The sequence below is a fragment of the Nyctibius grandis genome, chromosome 7 (assembly GCF_013368605.1).
Source record: "Nyctibius grandis isolate bNycGra1 chromosome 7, bNycGra1.pri, whole genome shotgun sequence".
In the NCBI taxonomy this organism is placed as follows: domain Eukaryota; kingdom Metazoa; phylum Chordata; class Aves; order Nyctibiiformes; family Nyctibiidae; genus Nyctibius; species Nyctibius grandis.
The window spans coordinates 41129784-41155131 of NC_090664.1; the positions used below are offsets into that span (position 1 = coordinate 41129784).

General features: G+C 46.2%; 1 protein-coding gene across 1 annotated transcript; it reads left to right on the top strand.

Moving 5' to 3' along the window:
• The first annotated feature begins 1384 nt into the window (after positions 1–1384).
• On the top strand, positions 1385–23292 carry LOC137666001 (phthioceranic/hydroxyphthioceranic acid synthase-like). The gene is made up of 6 exons (XM_068405536.1): positions 1385–1454; positions 3260–3413; positions 11434–11594; positions 16912–17115; positions 17218–17399; positions 17728–23292. Exons 1-6 carry the CDS (start codon positions 1394–1396, stop codon positions 23290–23292), a joined length of 6327 nt encoding a protein of 2108 aa, XP_068261637.1. The 5' UTR covers positions 1385–1393.
• Positions 23293–25348: the final 2056 nt, after the last annotated feature.

Sequence of the window (25348 nt, forward strand, 5' to 3'; positions counted from 1 at the left end):
CTTTGCAGCTTTAGGTTAGCAATGAAATTAAAATATGAAATAGAAAAAACATAGAAATCATAGACAATTTTGAAAGAAGTAAAAGAAAACAATTTTTATAGCTTTTTAGAATTTGTATTATTGGTAAAATAGAGTTTACTCTTAGAAAGCCACATTCTGGTCTCCTTATTTTTGCTAGGTGGCCTTTTAACTTCCTTTGTCTTAGGTAATGGAACTGAGAAGTAAATTTTTTTGAAGTGTGAATCTGAGCAGTCCTTTTTGCATTTCACTTTCAAAGCAAACCTCCAAGAAATGGTAGCTATGAATGATGTGTGGGGCTGTAAAACAGCCTCATCTCTGCTTCACTGCCATCAGCCAGTAACTGAGAAGGGCTCTTTGGGACATATGGTGGTATCACTGAGATGAGAATCTATCACCGCTGCCAAGAATCCCCAAAAATCCCTTTTGACCTGAATCTTCTGCTTTTTGTGGGTTGAAGCAAGTCCAGGAGGAGTGAAGGGTTCAAGGTGGGCATCCTAGTGAGTTCTAATTAATTGAATTGAACTGATTTGTGTCTCACAAGTTCCCTTTCTAGAATTAAGGAAAAAAAAACAGCTTTAAATTCTATACTGAGGTATTTAATTTCATCCCAAACAAAGTTCTTTTTGCCATCTATTTTGTTGAAAAAATTAACATTTTATTTTGAGTTGCTTCACAACAGAAAGCTTTCCCTGTGAAGCTACAAGTGAGCTGAAAGGCTGTAGCGGGGCTAGCTGGAGACTCTGCATTCTCAGGAGGACAGAGATCTTGTGCCTGTTGGTGGCTCTGAGTGTGGTCTGCTCAGCAAAGCAGAGCTCTGAATAAGGTTTTTCTTTCCAGGCGCTTTCCCAGGGTGTGGAAGACGCCTCTTTTGTTCCTTCAGCTGCTTGATTATCTGTTGCCTGTTTACGTGGTTTGATTTTAGCTGGTGAATTGCAGAGCCTGTTTGGGAGGTCTGCTTTGTGAGTAGGATAGAGATGACAGAGCTGAAAGTGTGCCTTAGTCAATGCACATTCACTTCTGTAGGCAAGAAGTGAAGCAGGACTGATCCAGGGAGGGGGTCAAGAGCAGATCAGCTGGTGGCAGGAATAGCAGAGGTTAACAGTAAAGAGGAAGTGTTTGTGACTGAGGGAGTTAGGGGAATTAGGCAGGCATTTTCCTCTAAAAGTAGAGACAACAATAAAAATACTGTGCAGGTCTGTGGGCAGTGTAATTTCTCATCACAACCAGTAACAGATCGTTGAAGATTAATGAATCTTTGAACAAGTATGTGTGTTTGTTGGGTGTTCACCTTTTAACCTAATATTTATTTAATGATAAATGTGTAATTGTTTGAGCTGGCTGACACTTACACCTGTATTGTGCAGCCCAGGAGATGGAGATCGAAACTGAAGATGAAGTTGCTATCGTGGGAATAGGATGCAACTTTCCTGGAGGTAAGTTTGGGGTAAAAGCAAAGCAGGCTGCTGAGTGAACATTGAAAACACAGTCACTCATTACTGTGGAGGTGGAGGAAAACAACATGTTCCTCCCTTACTTCTGTAGAATTCGTTGCTTTGCTGCTTGTAGGATCTTTGTAACAGGTCACACTGGGTGGAAACTAACTGGTTCAAATCTGTCCACCGACAGGCAGACCTGCAGTGCCGGCTGTGGGCAGGGCATTGAGCTGCACACATGAAACTCATACAAATGAACTGGATGGGTCTGGGATGATGTGAGCTTTCTGCACGTGCACTGGCTGGATGATTGTGCATTGTTGCAGGAAAACACATCCATAGGGACAGGACAGATCGAGGGCCTGTCAATATCACCAGCTCTGCCTGTAGTGTAAATAGATTGGGTCTTACTAAAAGAAAGCTTCCTGCTTTATTACAGTATAATAATCCAAGGAGTGGAATACAGTTCTGTCCTTGCAAGTCGGCGTTCAGCCCTAAAGGTGACCGTGCTAGTCTCTTCCTTCCCTTGTCTTCTTTCTTGCCCTCACTGCATTTCAGTTCCTGGCTTCATTTTGTCCGAGATTCGACAGGTATATGTGGTACAGCGATAACTATGTGGCCCACAGCTAACTGTGAGCAAACAGGAATGGTCCTGAATCCAGTAAAGGGCTAGTAAATACTTAGCAGCAGTCTCTTGCCCCAGCATTAAATACAAATTTGGTGCAAGCCATTTGTTGGTCCAGACATGCCAGTAAAGGGACTCTCTTCAGAAACATTGTTCTTACTTCCCTGTCCATGCAGTAAGTGAACACGTGTCCTGATCCTGCACTGTGCATGCTCAGAAGTGCGCTTCTGAACTTGCCTCAAAGGAACCGGAGTGATGGGAGCTGTTAAAGTACCCGTGTCTGGCTAGTGTCAGGAGGCTGTGTCTATGACGATGGACTAACCACGGGAGGGCTTAGGTGGGAATGCTGTCCTGCGATCACTGTTACTGACTGCTAGCACAGTGCCCAGCCCAGCGCTGGCCCACGTCAGTTAGAGCTCTCCCGGTCAGTGCTTGGACATGCCACAGGGCAGCACCTGCACAGGGCTGTTTCCAGAGCGAGTACAGGTGAGGGGGAAGTGGAAGCTGGGAGGAGGAGAAATGTGGGCCACTGTGTGGATGCCATGTGAGTTGGTTTGAGGGCTGAGGGTCTAGATATATGCTCAGTGCCTGAAGCTGGAGCTCTGGATCTCAACCAGTAAGGACAGGGTCCCTCACAATCCAGTAGTGAGGTATTGGGCTCTGTCAGCGTTGAATAAACACATCGTTTTATGTTTGATTTGGATGCCCTTCTAGTGTTAGGCACAAAGGATAATGCCTCTGGCATTTTCCTGGTATTTGTAAGCTCAGTGTGTCTTCAAAGAGCTCGTGTCCAGAGCTCTTTGAAGAGCTCTTCGTGTCCTTTTGCTGCCAGTGGAGCTGCCTGAGGAGTGGTGCTGTACAGATACAGAAAGACCTCACCATACTCATGTGGTCAGTGAGGACATGATGCATGGATATAGTAGATGCAGTGACCTGCTAGGGAAATGGGGACAGCAGAAGGACTTTGTGGGGTTCCTTTGCCTTTAGGCAAGCAGTGAAGGGATCAGTCATGCCTTTCCATTTTCCTCTCACCAAAGAATGACCATTTCTTTCTCTGGTGATTCTGCTTGAGCAACCTGCGTTTATACGTGGGAGTTCCTTGTAACTGAGTGTGCATTTCTGAGTCTGCAAGGGAGGGGGAGCACATAATTTAATGTACTTTAAAATCTTTGTGCAACAGGTGACGGAATTGACAATTTCTGGAAAGTCCTGGAGGAAGGCAAAAACTGCACCGTAGAAATCCCCCCCGAGAGATTTAATGCCAAGGAGTGGTATGATCCAGATGATAACAAGCCAGGAAAAATATGTACAACACGAGCTGCTCTTCTCAAAGAGTGAGTCTGTTACTATGTGGTGCCACTGACTCTTTTTGCACTTAGACTTATGTGTCCAGCCTTTCAGGGGGTGCAAGGCACAGGAAGAGCTTATAAATGGGACCTAGGAACCGGCTTTCTTTTATCTCAAGTGATGAGCATGCAGTTGTCAAAGTGCAGGAATTCCTGGTACGTGACATGGATGAGCAAATTCAGTTGCAGGCCGTGTTACGCACATACGTACATGGCTGGGAACACATATGACCTTTGATTACATAATTGAACATGTATGTACATGCCCACCATGAGTGGAGATGTCACCTGTCATGTGACGGGGTGTCTGCATTTTGGGTACACAGAAGTACACATGCATTATGCATGCGGGGGTATGGACTGGATGCGAGGTGGGCTCCGGACTGCCAAATAATTTGTACTGTCCACCTACGGACTGTGGAGGAAGGTGGCAGACTGTGGACTCTGAGGTGTAAGAACTGCCTGGTAAGTCTGCTCCAGTTTCAGCCTGCAGGTTAGCCAGCTTTGCTGGACCTCAGGACCTAATCCTGTGCTTGTGGGGACAAGTAGCTCTATAATTCACATGCTGGTGTGACAATTTATAGAATCATAGGATCATAGAATGGTTTTGGTTGGAAAGGACCTTTAAGATCATCAAGTCCAATCTTTAACCTAGCACTACCAAGTCCACCACTAAACCATGGATCTGAGCACCACATCTACATGTCTTTTAAATACCTCCAGGGATGGTGACTCCACCACTTCCCTGGGCAGCCTGTTCCAATAATTGATAACCCTTTCGGTGAAGAAATTTTTCCTGATATCTAATCTAAACCTCCCCTGGCACATTTTGAGGCCATTTCCACTTGTCATATTACTTCTTGCTGGGGAAAAGAATCTGGCACCCACCTCGCCACAACCTCCTTTCAGGTAGCTGTAGAGAGCAATAACGTCTACCCTCAGCCTCCTTTTCTCAAGACTAAACAACCCCAGTTCCTTCAGCTGCTCCTCATACTCCTCATAAGACTTGTGCTGTAGACCCTTCACCAGCTTTGTTATTCTTTGTTGGACTCACTCTAGCACCTCAGTGTCTTTCTTGTAGTAAGGGGCCCAAAAGTGAACACAGTATTCGAGGTGTGGCCTCACCAGAGCTGAGTACAGGGGGATGCTCACTTCCCTTGTCCTGCTGGCCACACTATTTCTGATACAAGCCAGGATGCTGTTGGCCTTCTTGGCCACCTGGGCACACTGCTGGCTCATATTCAGCCGGCTGTCAGCCAGCACCCCCAGGTCCTTTTCTACCAGGCAGCCCTTCAGCCACACTTACCCAAGCCTGTAGTGTTGCATGGGGTTATTGTGCCCCAAGTGCTGGATCTGACACTTGACCTTGTTGAATCTCATACAATTGGCCTTGGCCTATCGATTCAGCCTGTCTAGATCCCTCTGCAGAACCTTCCTACCCTCAAGCAGATCAACACTCCCTCCCAAGTTGGTGTTGTCTGCAAACTTACTGAGGGTGCCCTCGATACCCTCATCCAGATCATTGATAAAGATATCAGAGAGAACTGGCCTCAATACTGAGCCCTGGGGAACACCACTTGTGACCTGCCACCAACTGGGTTTAACTCCGTTCACCACAACCCTTTGGGCTCGGCCATCCTATCAGTTTTTTACTCAGCAAAGCATACACTCATCCAAGCCATGAGCAGCCAGTTTCTCCAGGAGATTGCTCTGGGGAGTGGTGTCAAAGGCTTTACTGAAATCTAGGTAGACAACATCCACAGCCTTTCCCGCATCCAGTAAGTGAGTCATCTTGTCATAGAAGGAGATCAGGTTAGTCAAGCAGGACCTGCCTTTCATAAACCGATGCTGACTGGGCCTGATCACCTGGTTGTCCTGTACATGCTGCATGATGGCACTCAAGATGGTCTGCTCCATAACTTTCTGCAGCACCAAGGTCAGACTGACAGGCCTGTAATTTCCCGGGTCCTCTTTCCGGCCCTTCTTGTAGATGGGTGTCACATTTGCTAACTTCCAATCAAATGAGACCTCATCGGTTAGCCAGGACTGCTGATAAATGATGGAAAGTGGCTTGGTGAGCACTTCCACCAGCTCTCTCAGTACTCTTGGGTGGATCCCATCCGGCCCCATAGACCTGTGTGCGTCTAACTGGCATAGCAGGTCGCTGACCATTTCTCCGTGGATTATGGGGGCTTCATTCTGCTCCCCATCCCTGTCTTCCAGCTCAGGAGGCTGGGTACCCAGAGAACAACTGGTCTTACTACTAAAGACTGAGGCAAAGAAGTCATTAAGCACCTCAGCCTTTTCCTCATCCTTTGTTACTATGTTTCCCCCCCCATCCAATACAGGATGGAGATTCTCCTTGGCCCTCCTCTTGTTGCTAATGTATTTATAGAAGCATTTTTAATTGCCTTTTATGGCAGTGGCCAGATTAAGTTCTAGCTGGGCTTTGGCCCTTCTAATTTTTTCCCGGGGTAGACTCACAACATCCTTGTAGTCCTCCTGAGTGTCCTGCTCCTTCTTCCAAAGGTCGTAAACTCTCCTTTTTATTCATGAGTTCCAGCCAAAGCTCTCTATTCAGCCACGCTGGTCTTCTTCCCCACTGGCTTGTTTTTTGGCACATGGGGATGGCCTGCTCCTGTGCCTTTAAGATTTCTTTCCTGAAGAGTGTCCAGCCTTCCTGGGCCCCTTTGCCCTTCAGGACCGCCTCCCAAGGGACTCTGTCAACCAGGCTCCTAAACAGGCCAAAGTCTGCCCTCCGGAAGTCCAAGGTAGCAGTTCTGCTGACCCCCTTCCTTACTTCTTCAAGAATCAAAAACTCTACCATTTCGTGATCGCTGTGCCCAAGATGGCCTCTAACAGTCACATCACTCACAAGTTCTTCTCTGTTCGCAAACAACAAGTCCAGTGGGGCACCTTCCCTAGTTGGCTCAGTCACCAGCTGTGTCAGGAAGTTCTCTCCCACACACTCCAGGAACCTCCTAGACTGTTTCCTCTCTGCTGTACTGTATTTCCAGCAGATATCTGGTAAGTTGAAGTCCGCCACGAGAACAAGGGCTAGCGATCATGAGACTTCTCCCAGCTGCTTATAGAATATTTCATCTGCCTCTTCCTCCTGGTTGGGAGGTCTATAGCAGACTCCCACCATGATATCTGTCTTGTTGGCCTTCCCCCTGATTCTTACCCATAAACACTCAACCTTATCATCACCATCCTCAAGCTCTAGACAGTCAAAACACTCCCTAACATACTGAGCCACCCCACTGCCTCTCCTACCTTACCTATCCCTTCTGAAGAGCTTATAGCCATCCATCTCAGCACTCCAGTTGCATGAGTCATCTCACCATGTTTCCATGATGGCGACTATATCATAGTTTTCCTGCCGCGCAAGGGCTTCCAGCTCCTCCTGTGTCTTGCCCGTTCTGCGTGCATTGGTGTAGGTGCACTTCAGTTGAGCTATTGATCCCACCACCTTTGTGGGGGGAGAAGCCCTAATTCCTACATGACCATTCTTGGGCACTTCTGCAGTTTCTAACCCATCAATAACCCTTGCATCTCTGCTGCTGCATGGCTCTCCATCCCCCGCCCTCTGCATGGCCTCCACTGAGACAGCAGACCGAAGGACCCCACTAGCACACCGTCCCACAAACACTGGTGTGCCACCCTCTTCCCCCTTCAATACTAGTGGCGAAAGGGTTCTGGGACAGGAATTAGCAGGGCTCATTCGGAGAGCTTTAAACTAGATTCGAAGGGGGATGGGGTAGTAGCTGGGCTTGCACCACTGGGTCAACGCTCTAGTGTTGAGGTAGACCAGGAGGCCTCCCATCCCCCTAGGGTGAAATCGGTGTGCTCAGCTCGCTCCCTGAAATGCCTGTACACCAATGCACGCAGCATGGGGAATAAACAGGAGGAGTTGGAAATCCGTGTTCGGTCGGGGGGCTATGATCTAGTGGCAATTACAGAGACTTGGTGGGACACCTCGCATGACTGGAATGTGGTCATGGATGGCTATGTCCTGTTCAGGAAAGACAGGCCACTAAGGAGAGGTGGTGGAGTTGCTCTTTATGTGAGTGGGCAGCTAGAATGTATTGAGTTCTGTCCAGGGGCGGATCAGGAGCGAGTTGAGAGTTTGTGGGTGCGAATTAAGGGGCAGGCTGGCAGGGGTGATACTGTTGTGGATGTCTATTACAAGCCACCGGATCAGGATGAGGAGGGTGATGAGGCCTTCTACAGGCAGCTGAGAGCAGTCTCTCAAAAACAGGGTCTGGTTGTTGTAGGGGATTTCAACTACCCTGATATTTGCTGGGAGGCCTACTCAGCCAGCCATCCTCAGTCCAGGAGGTTCCTCCAGTGCATTGATGATAACTTTCTGATGCAAATGGTGGATGAGCCAACTAGGAGAGGAGCGCTGCTGGATCTTATCCTTGCTAACAAGGAGGGTCTGGTTGAAGAGGTGAAGGTTGAGGGCAGCCTTGGTTGTAGTGACCATGAGATGGTAGAGTTCAGGATCTCATGTAGCAGGAACAGAATAGCTAGCAAAATCACAACCCTGGACTTCAGGAGGGCCAACTTTGGCCTTTTCAAGCAATTGCTAGGGGAAATCCCATGGGACAGGGTACTAGAAGGTAAGGGGGCTCAAGATAGTTGGTTAGCATTCAAGGACTGCTTCTTCCGAGCTCAAGATCAGAGCATCCCAACAGGTAGGAAGTCAAGGAAGGGTACCAGGAGACCTGCATGGTTAAACAGGGAACTGCTGGGCAAACTCAAGTGGAAGAAGAGGGTGTACAGATCATGGAAGGAGGGGCTGGCCACTTGGGAGGAATATAAGTCTGTTGTCAGAGGATGTAGGGAGGCAACTAGGAAAGCTAAGGCCTCCTTGGAATTAAACCTTGCAAGAGAGGTCAAGGACAACAGAAAGGGCTTCTTCAAATACATTGCAGGTAAAGCCAACACTAGAGGCAATGTAGGCCCACTGATGAATGAGGTGGGTGCCCAGGAGACAGAGGATAAAAAGAAGGCGGAGTTACTGAATGCCTTCTTTGCCTCTGTCTATACTGCTGGAGGCTGTCCTGAGGAGCCCCGGACCCCTGAGGCCCCAGAAGAAGTCAGGATAGAGGAGGAATCTGTCTTGGTAGATGAGGGCTGGGTCAGAGACCAATTAAGCAACCTGGATGTCCATAAATCCATGGGCCCTGATGGGATGCACCCGCGGGTGCTGAGGGAGCTGGCGGAAGTCATTGCTAGGCCACTCTCCATCATCTTTGCTAAGTCGTGGGCAACGGGAGAGGTGCCTGAGGACTGGAGGAAAGCGAATGTCACTTCAAAAAGGGCAAGAAGGAGGACCCGGGTAACTATAGACCGGTCAGCCTCACCTCCATCCCCGGAAAGGTAATGGAACAACTTGTCCTTGGTGCTGTCTCTAGACACATCAAGGATAGGGGGATCATTAGGGGCACTCAGCATGGCTTCACCAAGGGGAAGTCACGCTTAACCAACTCGATAGCCTTTTATGAGGATGTAACCCGGTGGATAGATGATGGTAAAGCAGTGGATGTGGTCTATCTCGATTTCAGTAAAGCATTTGACACGGTCTCCCACAGCATCCTCGCAGCTAAACTGAGGAAGTGTGGTCTGGATGATCGGGTAGTGAGGTGGATTGTAAACTGGCTGAAGGAAAGAAGCCAGAGAGTGGTGGTCAATGGGACAGAGTCCAGTTGGAGGTCTGTGTCTAGCGGAGTCCCTCAAGGGTCGGTACTGGGACCAGTACTATTCAATATATTCATTAATGACTTGGATGAGGGAATAGAGTGCACTGTCAGCAAGTTTGCTGATGACACAAAACTGGGAGGAGTGGCTGACGCGTCTGAAGGCTGCGCAGCCATTCAGAGAGACCTGGACAGGCTGGAGAGTTGGGCGGGGAGTAATTTAATGAAATATAATAAGGGCAAGTGTAGAGTCCTGCATCTGGGCAAGAACAACCCCATCTATGAGTACAAGTTGGGGGCAGACTTGTTGGAGACCAGCGTAGGGGAAAGGGACCTGGGGGTCCTAGTGGACAACAGGATGACCATGAGCCAGCAGTGTGCCCTTGAGGCCAAGAAGGCCAATGGCATCCTGGGGTGTATTAGCAGGGGTGTGGTTAGCAGGTCACGAGAGGTTCTCCTCCCCCTCTACTCTGCCCTGGTGAGGCTGCATCTGGAATATTGTGTCCAGTTCTGGGCCCCTCAGTTCAAGAAGGACAGGGAATTGCTAGAGAGAGTCCAGCGCAGAGCCACAAAGATGATTAAGGGGGTGGAACATCTCCCTTATGAGGAGAGGCTGAGGGAGCTGGGTCTCTTTAGCTTGGAGGAGAGGAGACTGAGGGGTGACCTCATTAATGTTTATAAATATGTAAAGGGCAAGTGTCATGAGGATGGAGCCAGGCTCTTCTCGGTGACATCTCTTGACAGGACAAGGGGCAATGGGTGCAAGCTGGAGCACAGGAGGTTCCACATAAATATGAGGAAAAACTTCTTTACGGTGAGGGTGACCGAATACTGGAACAGGCTGCCCAGAAAGGTTGTGGAGTCTCCTTCTCTGGAGACATTCAAAACCCGCCTGGACGCTTTCCTGTGTGATATGATCTAGGTAATCCTGCTCCGGCAGGGAGATTGGACTAGATGATCTTTCGAGGTCCCTTCCAATCCCTAACATTCTGTGATTCTGTGATCTGTGATACTAGTTTAAAGGTCTTTCAGTGAGTCCTGCTAACTCCTCTGCAAACATCCTTTTCCCCCTTTGAGACAGGTGTACCTCATCTGCCGCCAGCAGGCCTGCTGTCGTGTAGACCGACCCATGATCAAAAAACCCAAAATTGTTCCGGTGACAAAAAAGAAACATTTTCTTTATCCTGAGTCACTCCTCCACAATACTGAGGGATTATGTATCTATAAGTATCAGATAAAGATACTAGTGTAAAGAGAAAGCCTGGAGGAGCAAACTACAGCATGCATCCCTTCACTTGTGTCCTCATGTCTCATGTCAAATTATCCCAGAGATATGGGTACGGCTGTATGGGGGCTATGACTAATGCGAAGAATAGCAAATTACGGTAAGATCAACATAAGCGTCTTTTATTTTAAATCCACGTTCACCTTAAATCCTCAGGCTGTAGATCTTTATTAAAATGAGAAGTTCACATGCACAGAAGAAATCTTATTGCTGCCTGAGAATAATATTTAGCAGGTTTGAATTGGAGGACCCAGAATTACTTCAGCGATTAGTCCCATGTTAGGTATTGAATTCTCCACTGAAATCAAGAAATGGTAGAAGGCCATACAAAGCCAATCTTGGGATAGAAGATTAAGCCTGGGGTTGGTCTTTTGTAAGTGTGGGCCTACTTTGAAGATTTTTCTAAAGGTAAACACACATGCACACATAAAACATTTTGAATTTATTATTAGAGAAGGGAACCTATTGAAAGCATTCAAGCTGATCCTCTGCTTATTGGTTTTAAATTGTAAAACATCGGTCTATATTTCCTTAAAATAATTTAGAAGGCAATATTTATTTAGGACTTGTTGGCTGAGACCACATTACAGCAGAGGAAGTCTCATTCAGCAAATTTTCATAATCACAGAATCATAGAATCATAGAATCATAGAATCATAGAATGTTAGGGGTTGGAAGGGACCTCTGGAGATCATCGAGTCCAACCCCCCTGCCAGAGTAGGACCAAATCTGAGGAGTCCTGTTGGTACTAGTGAGATAACCATGTGAATAAAGATTTCTGGGATTGGGCTCATAACTGTGAAATGAAGAATCATTAGTAAAAATACTTATTTTCTGGTGGGCATAAAGCATGCTTGGCCTGTATGTATTTTCTTCTGGATTTCATAAATGGGAATTGTGGCCTAAACACCAGTTACTGCTTTGCTTTTCATGACATTGCAAAAAACGTGTACTTTGAGTCTAGAAGTAAAGGCCTATTGTCTATATATTGTACTGTTTTCTGGTCTGTGTATTTTAGATTTAACTCATTTGACAACCACCTGTTTGGGATTAATGATCTGGAAGCTTCACGCATGGATCCGCAACAGAAGTTACTGGTAGAATGCACATACAAAGCCCTGGAGGATGCAGGAGTCCCTGTGGAAGCTGTCAGTGGCACTAAAACAGGTGTTTTTATTGGTAAGATGAAAATTTCATGGTGAAGAATGTCCATTTGAACCTCACAAAGACTGGAGCTTTCCTTCATAAACTTTACATACGCATCTAGCACTAGAGAATTTAATGCTACTCTGCTATGACACTACTGGTGATTTTTGGTAAGGATTACTGGGCTATTCCAGAAGTTCATTATATAATTCACGTATCTATTTTAGGTGCTCCTCTTAGTGTCTTCAGGCACTGAAGTTGAAGCAGGAAAGAGTTAAACTGTCTACCAAACCCAACCCTTCCCAGGAATGATACTCTCAAGCCAGGCCTACACTTTTTTCCAGCATACTGTTTTCCAGTATAACATTGGTTAAGGTGTTGTGGGGGTTAAGATCCTTTTAATGCAGCAGAAATCCTCATGTAGATACTAGTATGCTACCAAGGTGCACTTGTCCAGCTGCTTACCTCAGTACCTGGAAAAGATTATGGAGAAGATTATACTGGGTGCTGTTGAAAGACATCTAAAGGACAATGCAATCAACAGCCACAGTCAACATGGGTTCACAACAGGAAAGTTCTGTTTAATCTGATATCCTTCTACAATAAGGTCACCTGCCTAGTGGCTGAAGGGAAGGCAGTGGATGCAGTTTTTCTGGATTTTAGTAAGGCTTTTTATACTGTCCCTGACCGCATCCTTCTGGACAAGTCCAACTGTGAGATGACCAGGTACATGGTGCACTGGGTGAGGAACTGTCTGAATGTCAGGGCTCAAAGGGTTGTCGTGAATGGGGCTACATCTGGCTGGTAACCAGTCACCAGCAGTGTTCCTCAGGGCTCAATTCTAGGGCCAGTTCTGTTCACTATTTTTATCAATGATCTGGATGCAGGAGTTGAATGCACCGTTAGTAAGTTTGCTGATGATGCTAAATTGGGAGGTGCTGTTCACTCAAGGGACAAGAGGCCTTGCAGAGGGATCTGGATAGATTGGAGTATTGCGCAATCCTCAATGGCATGAAATTTAACAAGAACAAATGCCAGATTCTGCACGTGGGACAGAGTAACACTGGACACAGGTATAAATTGGGAGAGGAGTGACTGGAGAGCAGCCCTGCAGAAAGGGAGCTGGTGCATTAAATACAGTATAACCAGCTGGTCATCAGAGGTAATTATCCTGCTGTATTTAGCATTGGTGCAGCCTCGCCTTGAGTATTCTGTGCAGTTCTGGGCCCCACGATTTAAGAAGGATGTTAAGGTACTTGAATGCATCCAGAGGAGAGCAACAGAGCTGGTGAAGGGGCTGGAAGGCATGTCCTATGAGGAGAGGCTAAGGACTCTGGATTTGTGTAGTTTGGAGAACAGGAGGCTGAGGGGGGGATCTCTGCCCTCTAAATCTTCCTGAGGAGGGGAGGTGGAGAGGGAGGTGCTGATCTCTTCTCCCTGGTATCCTGTTACAGAACACATGGGATTGGTTCAAAGCTGCATCAGGGGAGGTTCAGACTTCACGTTCAGAAGCATTTATTTACAGAGTGGGTGGTCAAATACTGGAACAGGCTCCCTAGAGAGGAGATCAGTGCCCTCAGCCTGTCAGCGTGTCAGAGCCATTTGGACAACGCCCTTAATAACGCGCTTTAACTTTTGGTGAGCCCTGAATTGGTCAGGCAGTTGGACAAGATGATCGTTGTAGGTCCCTTTCAACTGAACTAGTCTAGTCTAGTCTATATTGTCAAGGAGCTAGAATAACAGCACGTTTTTGCTGGTGTAATCTGTGTCTCTTTTAAGAGGAGTTTTCTGGGATAGTCAGGCTGATGTAACTATAGGGGCAAACTGATTAACTTTTAGTCTGACCATGCTCTTCTTTCACAGAGGAGACTATTCCTTGCGTTCTGAATAGACGAACTGCATTTTCCATACATGCCTGTGGGCTTGGGGATCCGCTGTATTTCCAGCATGTATGTTCTCAGAAAGAGGACACAACTCCTCTCACAGGCCTATTCTGTCTTACTTACTGGATTACAGTGAACAAACAAAAGATAAATAAAAAGCATTGGATGTAGCTATGCTCTGACCTTTAACTTGGAACATCTGAGGAACTGAAGCTAATGTCCTGTACATTTATATCCCAGCTATCCTCATTGTAACTTCTTAATATGTATGCCCATAGTGAAACCAAAACAACCACTCTCAAACTGAGATACAGGGATCTACACAGGCTACACAGAGCTTAACGGCATCATACAGAGAGCTGAGCCACCAGGAAACGCCTGTCATTTACTGTGCAGGTAGAAATTTCAAGTGTTAGGTATGTTTGTGTAAGTTGGGTCCAGGGGAATTGCTGGGAGTTTTGCCTTTGACTTGTGCTGAAGCAAAGTTTCACCACAGGAGCACTGATGCTATGTAGTTTACTATCAGCTTGCTCCCTGAAATGCCTGTACACCAATGCGCACAGCATGGGGAATAAACAGGAGGAGTTGGAAATCCGTGTTCGGTCGGGGGGCTATGATCTAGTGGCAATTACAGAGACTTGGTGGGACACCTCGCATGACTGGAATGTGGTCATGGATGGCTATGTCCTGTTCAGGAAAGACAGGCCACTAAGGAGAGGTGGTGGAGTTGCTCTTTATGTGAGTGGGCAGCTAGAATGTATTGAGTTCTGTCCAGGGGCGGATCAGGAGCGAGTTGAGAGTTTGTGGGTGCGAATTAAGGGGCAGGCTGGCAGGGGTGATACTGTTGTGGATGTCTATTACAAGCCACCGGATCAGGATGAGGAGGGTGATGAGGCCTTCTACAGGCAGCTGAGAGCAGTCTCTCAAAAACAGGGTCTGGTTGTTGTGGGGGATTTCAACTACCCTGATATTTGCTGGGAGGCCTACTCAGCCAGCCATCCTCAGTCCAGGAGGTTCCTCCAGTGCATTGATGATAACTTTCTGATGCAAATGGTGGATGAGCCAACTAGGAGAGGAGCGTTGCTGGATCTTATCCTTGCTAACAAGGAGGGTCTGGTTGAAGTGGTGAAGGTTGAGGGCAGCCTTGGTTGTAGTGACCATGAGATGGTAGAGTTCAGGATCTCATGTGGCAGGAACAGAATAGCTAGCAAAATCACAACCCTGGACTTCAGTAGGGCCAACTTTGGCCTTTTCAAGCAATTGCTAGGGGAAATCCCATGGGACAGGGTACTAGAAGGTAAGGGGGCTCAAGATAGTTGGTTAGCATTCAAGGACTGCTTCTTCCGAGCTCAAGATCAGAGCATCCCAACAGGTAGGAAGTCAAGGAAGGGTACCAGGAGACCTGCATGGTTAAACAGGGAACTGCTGGGCAAACTCAAGTGGAAGAAGAGGGTGTACAGATCATGGAAGGAGGGGCTGGCCACTTGGGAGGAATATAAGTCTGTTGTCAGAGGATGTAGGGAGGCAACTAGGAAAGCTAAGGCCTCCTTGGAATTAAACCTTGCAAGAGAGGTCAAAGACAACAGAAAGGGCTTCTTCAAATACATTGCAGGTAAAGCCAACACTAGAGGCAATGTAGGCCCACTGATGAATGAGGTGGGTGCCCTGGAGACAGAGGATAAAAAGAAGGCGGAGTTACTGAATGCCTTCTTTGCCTCTGTCTATACTGCTGGAGGCTGTCCTGAGGAGCCCCGGACCCCTGAGGCCCCAGAAGAAGTCAGGATAGAGGAGGAATCTGTCTTGGTAGATGAGGGCTGGGTCAGAGACCAATTAAGCAACCTGGACGTCCATAAATCCATGGGCCCTGATGGGATGCACCCGCGGGTGCTGAGGGAGCTGGCGGAAGTCATTGCTAGGCCACTCTCCATCATCTTTGCTAAGTCGTGGGCAACGGGAGAGGTGCCTGAGGACTGGAGGAAAGCGAATGTCACTTCAAAAAGGGCAAGAAGGAGGACCCGGGTAACTATAGACCGGTCAGCCTCACCTCCATCCCCGGAAAGGTAATGGAACAACTTGTCCTTGGTGCTGTCTCTAGACACATCAAGGATAGGGGGATCATTAGGGGCACTCAACATGGCTTCACCAAGGGGAAGTCATGCTTAACCAACTTGATAGCCTTTTATGAGGATGTAACCCGGTGGATAGATGATGGTAAAGCTGTGGATGTGGTCTATCTAGATTTCAGTAAAGCGTTTGACACAGTCTCCCACAGCGTCCTTGCAGCTAAACTGAGGAAGTGTGGTCTGGATGATCGGGTAGTGAGGTGGATTGTGAACTGGCTGAAGGAAAGAAGCCAGAGAGTGGTGGTCAATGGGACAGAGTCCAGTTGGAGGTCTGTGTCTAGCGGAGTCCCTCAAGGGTCGGTACTGGGACCAGTACTATTCAATATATTCATTAATGACTTGGATGAGGGAATAGAGTGCACTGTCAGCAAGTTTGCTGATGACACAAAACTGGGAGGAGTGGCTGACGCGTCTGAAGGCTGCGCAGCCATTCAGAGAGACCTGGACAGGCTGGAGAGTTGGGCGGGGAGAAATTTAATGAAATATAACAAGGGCAAGTGTAGAGTCCTGCATCTGGGCAAGAACAACCCCATGTACCAGTACAAGTTGGGGGCAGACCTGTTGGAGACCAGCGTAGGGGAAAGGGACCTGGGGGTCCTAGTGGACAACAGGATGACCATGAGCCAGCAGTGTGCCCTTGTGGCCAAGAAGGCCAATGGCATCCTGGGGTGTATTAGCAGGGGTGTGGTTAGCAGGTCAAGAGAGGTTCTCCTCCCCCTCTACTCTGCCCTGGTGAGGCCGCATCTGGAATATTGTGTCCAGTTCTGGGCCCCTCAGTTCAAGAAGGACAGGGAATTGCTAGAGAGAGTCCAGCGCAGAGCCACAAACATGATTAAGGGGGTGGAACATCTCCCTTATGAGGAGAGGCTGAGGGAGCTGGATCTCTTTAGCTTGGAGGAGACTGAAGGGTGACCTCATTAATGTTTATAAATATGTGAAGGGCAAGTGTCATGAGGATGGAGCCAGGCTCTTCTCAGTGACATCCCTTGACAGGACAAGGGGCAATGGGTGCAAGCTGGAACACAGGAGGTTCCACATAAATATGAGGAAAAACTTCTTTACAGTGAGGGTGACTGAACACTGGAACAGGCTGCCCAGAAAGGTTGTGGAGTCTCCTTCTCTGGAGACATTCAAAACCCTCCTGGACGCTTTCCTGTGTGATATGGTCTAGGTAATCCTGCTCCGGCAGGGGGATTGGACTAGATGATCTTTCGAGGTCCCTTCCAATCCCTAACATTCTGTGATTCTGTGAAAACAGAAAACGAAAACACGCTCTCAGGTTTAGGGTTGTACATCCCTTTTGTTTGCTTGGGTTAACGTGACATGTATTTGATATTTTTACAGGTCTTATGAATCGAGACTATGAAATCGTAACAAGCAGAGCAGTGAATGAAATCAATCACTATGACGGTACAGGAACAGCAGTGAGCATTGCTGCTAACAGGGTCTCGTTCACATTTAATCTGACTGGACCATCACTGGCCATTGACACTGCATGTTCATCTTTTCTTTTTGCTCTGCACTATGCCTTGCAAGCAATTAAATCAGGTAAGGGACTGAAGAGATGCTGGATAAAGAAATTACGATTGCTACTGTTTCTGCCTATCATCCTGGACATCTCAACATGGGTATGTTTCTATTTTACTCCAGGAGATTGTGAGGCAGCCATCTGTGGTGGAGTGAATTGCATCATAGATCCCCGCACCTTTGTCTCTCTCACTAGAGCAAAAATGATCTCTCCAGAGGGAATAAGCAAACCCTTCTCCAAAAAGGCAGATGGCTATGGGAGGGGAGAAGGCTGTGGTGTTGTTTTCCTCAAACCACTGAAAAAGGTAAAATTGCTTGTGAAGCAGCCTAAAGTAAGACTGGTTGCTTACCTGAATTTTGCATCCTCGGCTCTAATAATTACTTTTCCAGAAAATCTTTTCCAATTCCAGTTTAAGATTAATAAAGCACTTATGAAGCATTAAGCATTTGTGCACTTTGCCTAGCATGGGAAAGTTAGTATTATATATATTTTTTATATATATGTATATATATTTAAATGTTAGTAAACATTTAAGTAAGAACCTCTGTTCTTGGTTTCGTTATTTGGGGTTTTTTCCTTACACAGAGAAAGCAGGAGATTATTAAAGATAATTTTACCTTTTTATGAAACAGGCAACGGAAGACTACAGCAAAATCTGGGGTGTTATAAACATCAGTGAAGTAAATCAGAACGGTAGGTCCATAACTCCAATCACAAGACCGTCTCAAATACAGCAAGAGAAGTTACTGCGCAGCATTTATGGAACTCGTGTTGATCCCTCAGTTGTGCAGTACATTGAAGCACACGGTACAGGAACTGTCGCTGGAGATCCTACTGAAGCTGAAAGCCTAGGTAGTGTCATTTCTAAAAACAGGTCTTCACAAGTTTCCATTCTGAAAATTGGTTCGGTGAAAGGAAATATTGGCCACACTGAATCAGCTGCTGGAGCAGCAGGGTTAATCAAAGTGCTTCTGATGATGCATCATGGAAAGATTGTTCCATCCTTGCACTACTCGAAGGAGATGAGCAGCGTCGATACAGAGAAATTAAACTTTGCAGTTCCCACAACTCTAGAGCCCTGGGAAGAATCCAGCGAGTATGGAAGAGTAGCTGGCGTCAACTGCTTTGGGTTTGGAGGAACCAATGCTCACATCGTAGTCAGGCAGGTTAAGCAGCTAGAGTCTCTTCCTGCCTTTAAGAGGCCCCTTGAATTAGTTCTGCTGTCAGCAGCATCGAGTAAGGCCCTCCAGATGACAATGGCCGATACAGCTGACCAGCTGAGCACAAGAATCTCCATAACCCTCCCAAGCCTGGCCTATACATCTGCCTGCAGAAGAAGCCATGCCAACTACAGGTACCGAAAAGCATTTGTCACAAATTCTCTGCAACACTTGCAGCAAGAGGTTATGTCGGCAGCCAGCACTGAACTTGCCATGTCAAAGGTGGAACCACAGCTGGTGTTTGTGTTCTGTGGCAATGGCGTAACACTGAAGGAGTTCAGTGAGGTACTGCTGAGCTCAGAGCCAGTGTTCAGAGACAAGTGTAAGGAAATAGAAGTGCTTTTTCAGAAACACGCTCCCATCAGCCTCTTGCCAGCAAGAGGTCATAGCCCAAAGGATGTGTTGAACCCAGAGCTTTCCCAGCCCTTGCTTTTTACCCTGCAGGTTGCCTTGGCTTCCCTTCTGAAATACTGGGGCGTTAAGCCAGTCGCTGCCGTTGGCCACTCGGTAGGGGAAGTTGCTGCTGCGCATTTTGCTGGGTACCTTTCCCTGGCAGATGCAGTCAAAGTGATTTATCACCGGAGCCGGCTGCAGGCAAAGACTGCCAGTGGCAGGATGTTGGTGGTTGGAAACATCCCTGTTCAAGAGATTGCTGAACATCTGCATCGCTACTCAGGAAAGGTGTGCATTGCAGCTTCCAACAGCCCAGTTTCCTGCACCTTGTCTGGGAATCCAGACTCTGTGGATGCTGTCCAGAGAGATTTAGCTCAAGCTTTCAGCCAGAGAAACATCTTTCTTCATGTTTTAAATGTCCCAGCTGCGTACCACAGCCCCAGCATGGATATGATACTTGGGGAGTTGGAAGAGAACATACAGCCTTTAGAAAAACAGAAGGGGGAAATAGAAGTGATTTCAACACTGACTGGGGTGGCTGCGTCTGAAAATGACTTTGCTCAGGGCAAATTCTGGGCGCGCCATACTCGTGAGCCTGTTGCTTTCACTCAAGCCATCAAAACTGCAGCGAGAGAGAGGGAAAATGTGGTGTTTGTGGAAATAAGTCCTCACCAAGCATTGCAGCGAAACATAAAGGAAACTCTAGGAAAAAGCACAAAGGTGTTCTCTGCTTTGCAAACTGATGCAGAGTATCAGACACTCTTCACCCTGGTAGGAAATCTCTTTGAACTGGGATATAACCCCAACTGGCAGCACTTTTATAACGGGTATCAAAGCATTCCAGCGGCCATTCCGCGGTATCAATTTGACCGCAAAAAACTCATGACCTATCTGGATATCCATCAACAAGGAAACCAAAGAGATGTCAGCTCCAGTCATCCTTTGATTTATGGCATAAACAGTGAGAACACAGAGTTTGGCTGCCTGCTGTCTCAGGACACGACATCATACTTATATGAGCACAAGAACAACGGTGTGGCTTTAGTCCCTGGCGCTTTTTATGCGGAGCTTGGTCTGGCCTCGGTGATGAGCAGCTCAAGACCTAGAGTGCCTCTGAGTACTTGCCAGATGAGTATCACTTTTTCTGCGCCCTGTGTTCTCACAGAGAGTTCCCAAGTCTTGAGTATCAAGCTGAGTCCACAAAATGCAGTGACAGCCTTTGAGATACTCTCTTCCTCCAACGCAGTTTATGCTGCAGGCCAAGTTACAAAGGGGCCTGAAGCTGTGGTGGAAGAAAGCACCATCTCCTTCCAAGACATCTATCAAAGATGCAGGTCAGTGGTCAGCAGAGAGGAGGTTTATGAAGCACTGTCTCAGGTTGGCTTTCAGTATGGTTCCATGTTCAGGCAGCTCAGCGATGTGCATTACTGTCAGGAGCTAAAGGAAGCTATAACAAGCATAAAGGTGAACAAGGAGACTGTCAGAGAGATGTACAACTACTGTATCCATCCCGTGCTGCTCGACTGCTTTCTGCAGATGACCGCTGTCATGACCTCGAGGACGTTCCAGTCCAGAGCAGGCTTTCCTTCAGGGATAGGCAGCCTGGTGGTGCTGCGGCCACTGGAGGAAGAAATGATGATATATATGAGAACAAGCAAATCCATTGGGAACTGCCTAGAGGTCTGTGGATGCTTTATGGACAAACGTGGCTCTGTTTTGGCTGAACTGAAGCGTGTTGCCATCACTTTCATGAAGCAGGCATCTTCCAGAGACAATGAGTTCATGTTTGAAAACAAGTGGAAAGAAGTCTCTCCTTCCCAGACGATTGGACATCTGGGGGCTATGGCCAGAGTGTTAGTGTTTGCTGACAAATTTGGGATAGCTGAGCAGCTCAAAAAATATTTGCATCCTGATTCGAGATATGTTATATATGAAGACTGGGAATCCCTCTTGGAAGGCCACCCACAGAATAAAATGAGAGCAGAGGTTGAGGATTACAATGAAATTCTGTTCCTGTGGGGAATTCAAAAGTTAAACGAAGGTTTCCCAAGCAAAGTGGTAGACCAATTGGCAAAGTGTTGTGAAGCCTATCGCCAAGTTATTGTGGCATTAAGAGAGAAAACGTCCCGGTGTTCAGTCAGAGTTATCACGTACAGAACGACAGAAAGAAACGTAGACCATGTTAACTGTGGGTTTGCGTTGCATGGCATGACCAGAACTTGTGTCGCTGAAGTTCCAGAAATCACATTTCAGATGATTGACCTCAGCTCTTCCAGTTCCCTGGACATCTCAGTGCTGGCAGATGTTCTTGCCAAATACAAAGGTGGGGACTACCCAGAAGTTTGCATCAGCCAAGGAAGAACTTATGTGGCTGAAATCAGACGCACGCCTTTTGTAGATGCAGATTACAGCCAACCCATAAGATCCCTCCAGAAGTCAGAAACATTCACTTTGTACACGTCTGATCCATACACAGCAAAAGACTTGTCTGCTGAATTGTCCACCAGCACTGCTACTCGGCTTGAAAAACAGAGCGTTGAAATTCAAGTGGATAAAATATGTCTCCACTCAGAAGATTATGTTCCCATTAGTGTTTCTAGTCGTAACTTTGGGAACACACTGTATTGGAATTCACAAGCAGTAGACAAACATGGACTTTTAGCTCTTGATTTCAGTGGCACAGTAACAGCAACAGGCATTGATGTGAAGAAAGTTAAAGTGGGAGATCACGTGGTTTCATGTTATCCAGCTGCTGCGTCATCCAGAGTTCGGATTCCAGGAACTGTTTGTTTCAATGTAAAGAAATTCCCATGCTTTCAGAATGTGCCCTGTGTGTCATACTTCATCATTGCATGGGAAATCTTCAATCGGAGGTTACCCAAGGGGAAACATGGTAGAACATTGGGTATTATTTCTACAGAGCCGTCATCAGTTTTGTGCCTTGTTCTTTCTGCGGCAGCAGAAGAGATGGGTTGGAGAACAGTACTTGCAAGGCCTACTCCTGATAAGTTCCAGTATATAAACCTATGCAATGCCCTGGTTGTTCTTCCTCCAGTAGACAGACTGTCTCGGGAGGATCTGGCCCACCTGTGCTTTCTTAAAGATGTGGTGATAGTGTGTGGCAATCGACAGTCTGAATGTACCCAGAACGTCAGTGGAATTGATCATGAAAATGTCAGCTTTCATATCCTTACACTTACCAGCATTTTCCAGAAAGCATCTCTAAAGGAACTGCAAAAGACTGTGCACGCATGGATAAGTTCCATGGATATGAAACGGTTTAGACATCTATCAGGTTCTGTTTTTCAGCAGACTGAGAACTTTGAAAGAAGGAACTCTCCAGTGTCCTATTTTACCTGCAAATCTGTCCCCCTTGCTGTACTGAGAAGGCAGAAGGACACAACCATGGTTTCAGATATACCGTTGTATGAATCCCAGAAGAAGCTGTTTAAACAGAATGCTGTTTATGTAGTAGTTGGGGGGCTCACTGGACTTGGCTTTGAAACGGTGAAATTCATAGCCGCAAATGGAGGAGGGTGTATTGCAATACTCTCCAGGAAAATTCCAAGCAATGAGAAGCAAGAAGAGATGAAGGCTGTGCAGCAGCAGCACGAAGGCAGCAAAGTAGTGTTTGTGCAGTGTGATGTCACTTCGACCAGGGATGTTGAGAAAGCTTTCCAGTCCATTGCAAACAGCTTTGCAGGGAGTCCAGTCAAAGGTGTATTTCAAAGTGCTGGTGTTTTACACGACGGTCGCCTTGAAGTTCTGAACTTGGCTGACTTCCAGAAAGTGCTGAGCCCAAAAGTAGCAGGGACCCTAAATCTTCATTGGGCTACCAGACGCCAGGAGCTTGACTACTTTGTGTGCTACTCCTCTGTTACTTCCTTCCTGGGAAATTCCACTCAGGCAAACTATGCAGCTGCCAACTCTTTCTTGGATGTCTTCTGCCTCTACAGGAGGAACTGTGGGCTTTCAGGCCAATCCATTAACTGGGGTGCTTTGAACCTTGGCATACTGCTCAATCAAAACCATATTCAGAACATTCTGGAATCCAAGGGCATAGACATTCTGCAAGTGCATGAAATTCATGAGTATCTCAGGAAGAGCTTACTTATAAATAACCCGCAGCAAGCTGTTGTCAAATTAAATTTTCCAGTTTTATTTAATTACATTTTTCCTCGGAATGTGTCTCTGAAAACTCGCTTCAAATCACTTACGTCAGAAGAATTCAGGAAGAAGCTTGAAACCTCTGAGGAAATTCAGCTAAAAGCTCAGGACACTGCCTTAATCAAGTCTGAAGATTATATCACCTCACTGGTGAGTGACCTCACTGGATTGAGTGCAGATGAACTAACCATGAATACGCCACTTTCATCACTGGGCATAGACTCTATGTTAGCTATGACAATTCAGAACCGTGTCTTTCAAGAGAGAAAGGTGGACATACCTCTTCTGAAACTGCTTGATCCTCACACAACTCTGTCAAGTTTAGTAGTAGTTTTAGAAGAAACAAGCAATGCAAATGGAATAGTTGAGGAAAAAAATGCTGTGATTGAAAGTGCAGAAAATGGGAGCTGGCTATAGGAGTCTTCTCACTCAGGAACTGTGTAACTTTGAAGATACCTGGACCCTTTGTGGTATCTCAGAACATGTCATTGCAGACAGGGTAGAACACCTGGTGATGCTGATGTGCTCTTCTGCCTCAACCCAGAAAAAGGCACACCAGGTTCTTCTGCCATTGCACTACCTGTATTAATTTCAGTCAGTTGTTTGACTTGTTACTTTCAATACTTTTACCTTCATTTTTCAATATTTTAAACCGGAAATATGTAGGTTTATACATATATATTTTCATTTGGTAAATTTGTATCTTCAATGCCCATTGCATTTTTCAAACTGTTTTAAAGTCTTGATGAAAATGACATTTTTGCACTTCAAAACGATGAGTGTACATGTAAAGCAGCATAGGATTATCACCATTTCTGTACTATTATATTCTTAATTTATTATTCTTTTTTTTTATTTTATCTAATGTGTATAAATACATGTGTCTTTTTGAAGGACTTCTAGACGTTGTGAATTTCAAAGGTTTCTTCTCAAAAAATAACACTTTATTTTTTCCTTCTGTCTGCAAAAATATTAAAAATGTATCAGTTGCAAAGCATACAGTAAAGCAACCGTTTTTCTTTATTAATTAACCATCTTTTATGAAATCCCAAATAAACAAGAAGTCAAACATTGAAGTCAAGCACAGAATAGAATTTGCATGCATGCAGTCAATACCTATGACTTTATATAAATACCTGAATTTCATTAAGAGGTAACGGTCTTATCTACTGCTTCAAACACAGACCCTCTTCAGTTAAGTTTCTCCAGCTCAGACCAAATAATTCCAGATTAGTCTAGGGTGAGAACAGTACTTTGTATTACACAGAAGAGGTTATAAATGCCTTTGATCAAGCAGGAATCAGCATTTTAGACTCATCTTGTCCTACAGGACATGCTAATATTATTTAATCCTATACTGTAAGCTAAATTTAGTGTTAAACTTCTGAGTGAATTCATATGTATAAAAGAGATACTTCCAAATCTTCTCACCAAATTATACACAAATAACATTTTCCCAGAGCCTCACCATTAACATCACTGGGATATAGATCCAAGAGGAATGAAACAGAGGAAGAATAGTATACTAGGTGAACTGTTAAATATTTGCTTTTTATTAGGGAATCTCTTATTCTTCCTTTGGAAGTGTTTGCTAACCACAGAGTTGATTTAATGAAAGTGTTATGTATCCCTTTACTTCTTTCTCCAAAGTGAAGGGAAACTTAAGGACTTTTAGGGAAAAATCATAGGATGGTTTGGGTTGGAGGGGACGTTTAAAGATCATCTAGTTTCACTCCCCCTGTCATGCACAGGGACAACTTCCACTAGATCAGGCTGCTCAAAGCCCCATCCAACCTGGCCTTGAACACTTCAGGGATGGGGCACCCACTGCTTCTCTGGGCAACCTGTTCCAGTGTCTCATCACCCTCATGGTAAAGAATTTCTTCCTAATATCTAATCTAAATCTACCCTCTTTCAGTTTAAAACCAATACCCCTTGTCCTATCACTACAGGCCCTGGTAAAAAGTCTCTCTCTTCTTATAAGCCCCCTTTGTATATTGAAATGCCACAGAAAGGTGTCCCCAGAGCCTTCTCTTCTCCAGGCTAAACAACCCCAGCTCTCACAGCCTTTCTCCATAGGATAGTGTCCTGGTTTGGCCTAAACCAGGCCGATTTTCCTTTCAGTGATTTTTACTTTCAGCTAAGTCTCCTCTAAGTAACTGCACTTTCTGAAACTAACTGCATGTTTTGCAGACAGTGTCTGCTTCCAGGACTGATAACGCTCGAAGTTTGTAGTTATCGCTGAGGCACCGGTAGGGATGTTGTGCAGTAAGGCTCTTGCTGTACTTAGTCTTAGAGAAACCAAGGTCACTGCTGAATTCCTCACTGCTTATGAGTGAAGAGCCGAAGGGGGGTCGCAGCTGCAGGGGGGAGCAGACAGGGCAGGTGACCCAAAATTGACCAACGAGGGTATTCCATCCCATACACGTCATTCTCGGTATAAAGCGGGGGGATCACGAGGGTCTCAGTCTCT

What these genes read in the sequence shown, in the direction of transcription:
- LOC137666001 (XM_068405536.1), top strand. Translation starts at nt 1,394, where the DNA reads ATGGAGATCGAAACTGAAGATGAAGTTGCTATCGTGGGAATAGGATGC. An exon ending in CGAGCTGCTCTTCTCAAAGA is followed by an intron (nt 3,414 to 11,433) that starts GTGAGTCTGTTA and finishes TGTGTATTTTAG; the next exon opens with ATTTAACTCATTTGACAACC. An exon ending in TCCTCAAACCACTGAAAAAG is followed by an intron (nt 17,400 to 17,727) that starts GTAAAATTGCTT and finishes TTTATGAAACAG; the next exon opens with GCAACGGAAGACTACAGCAA.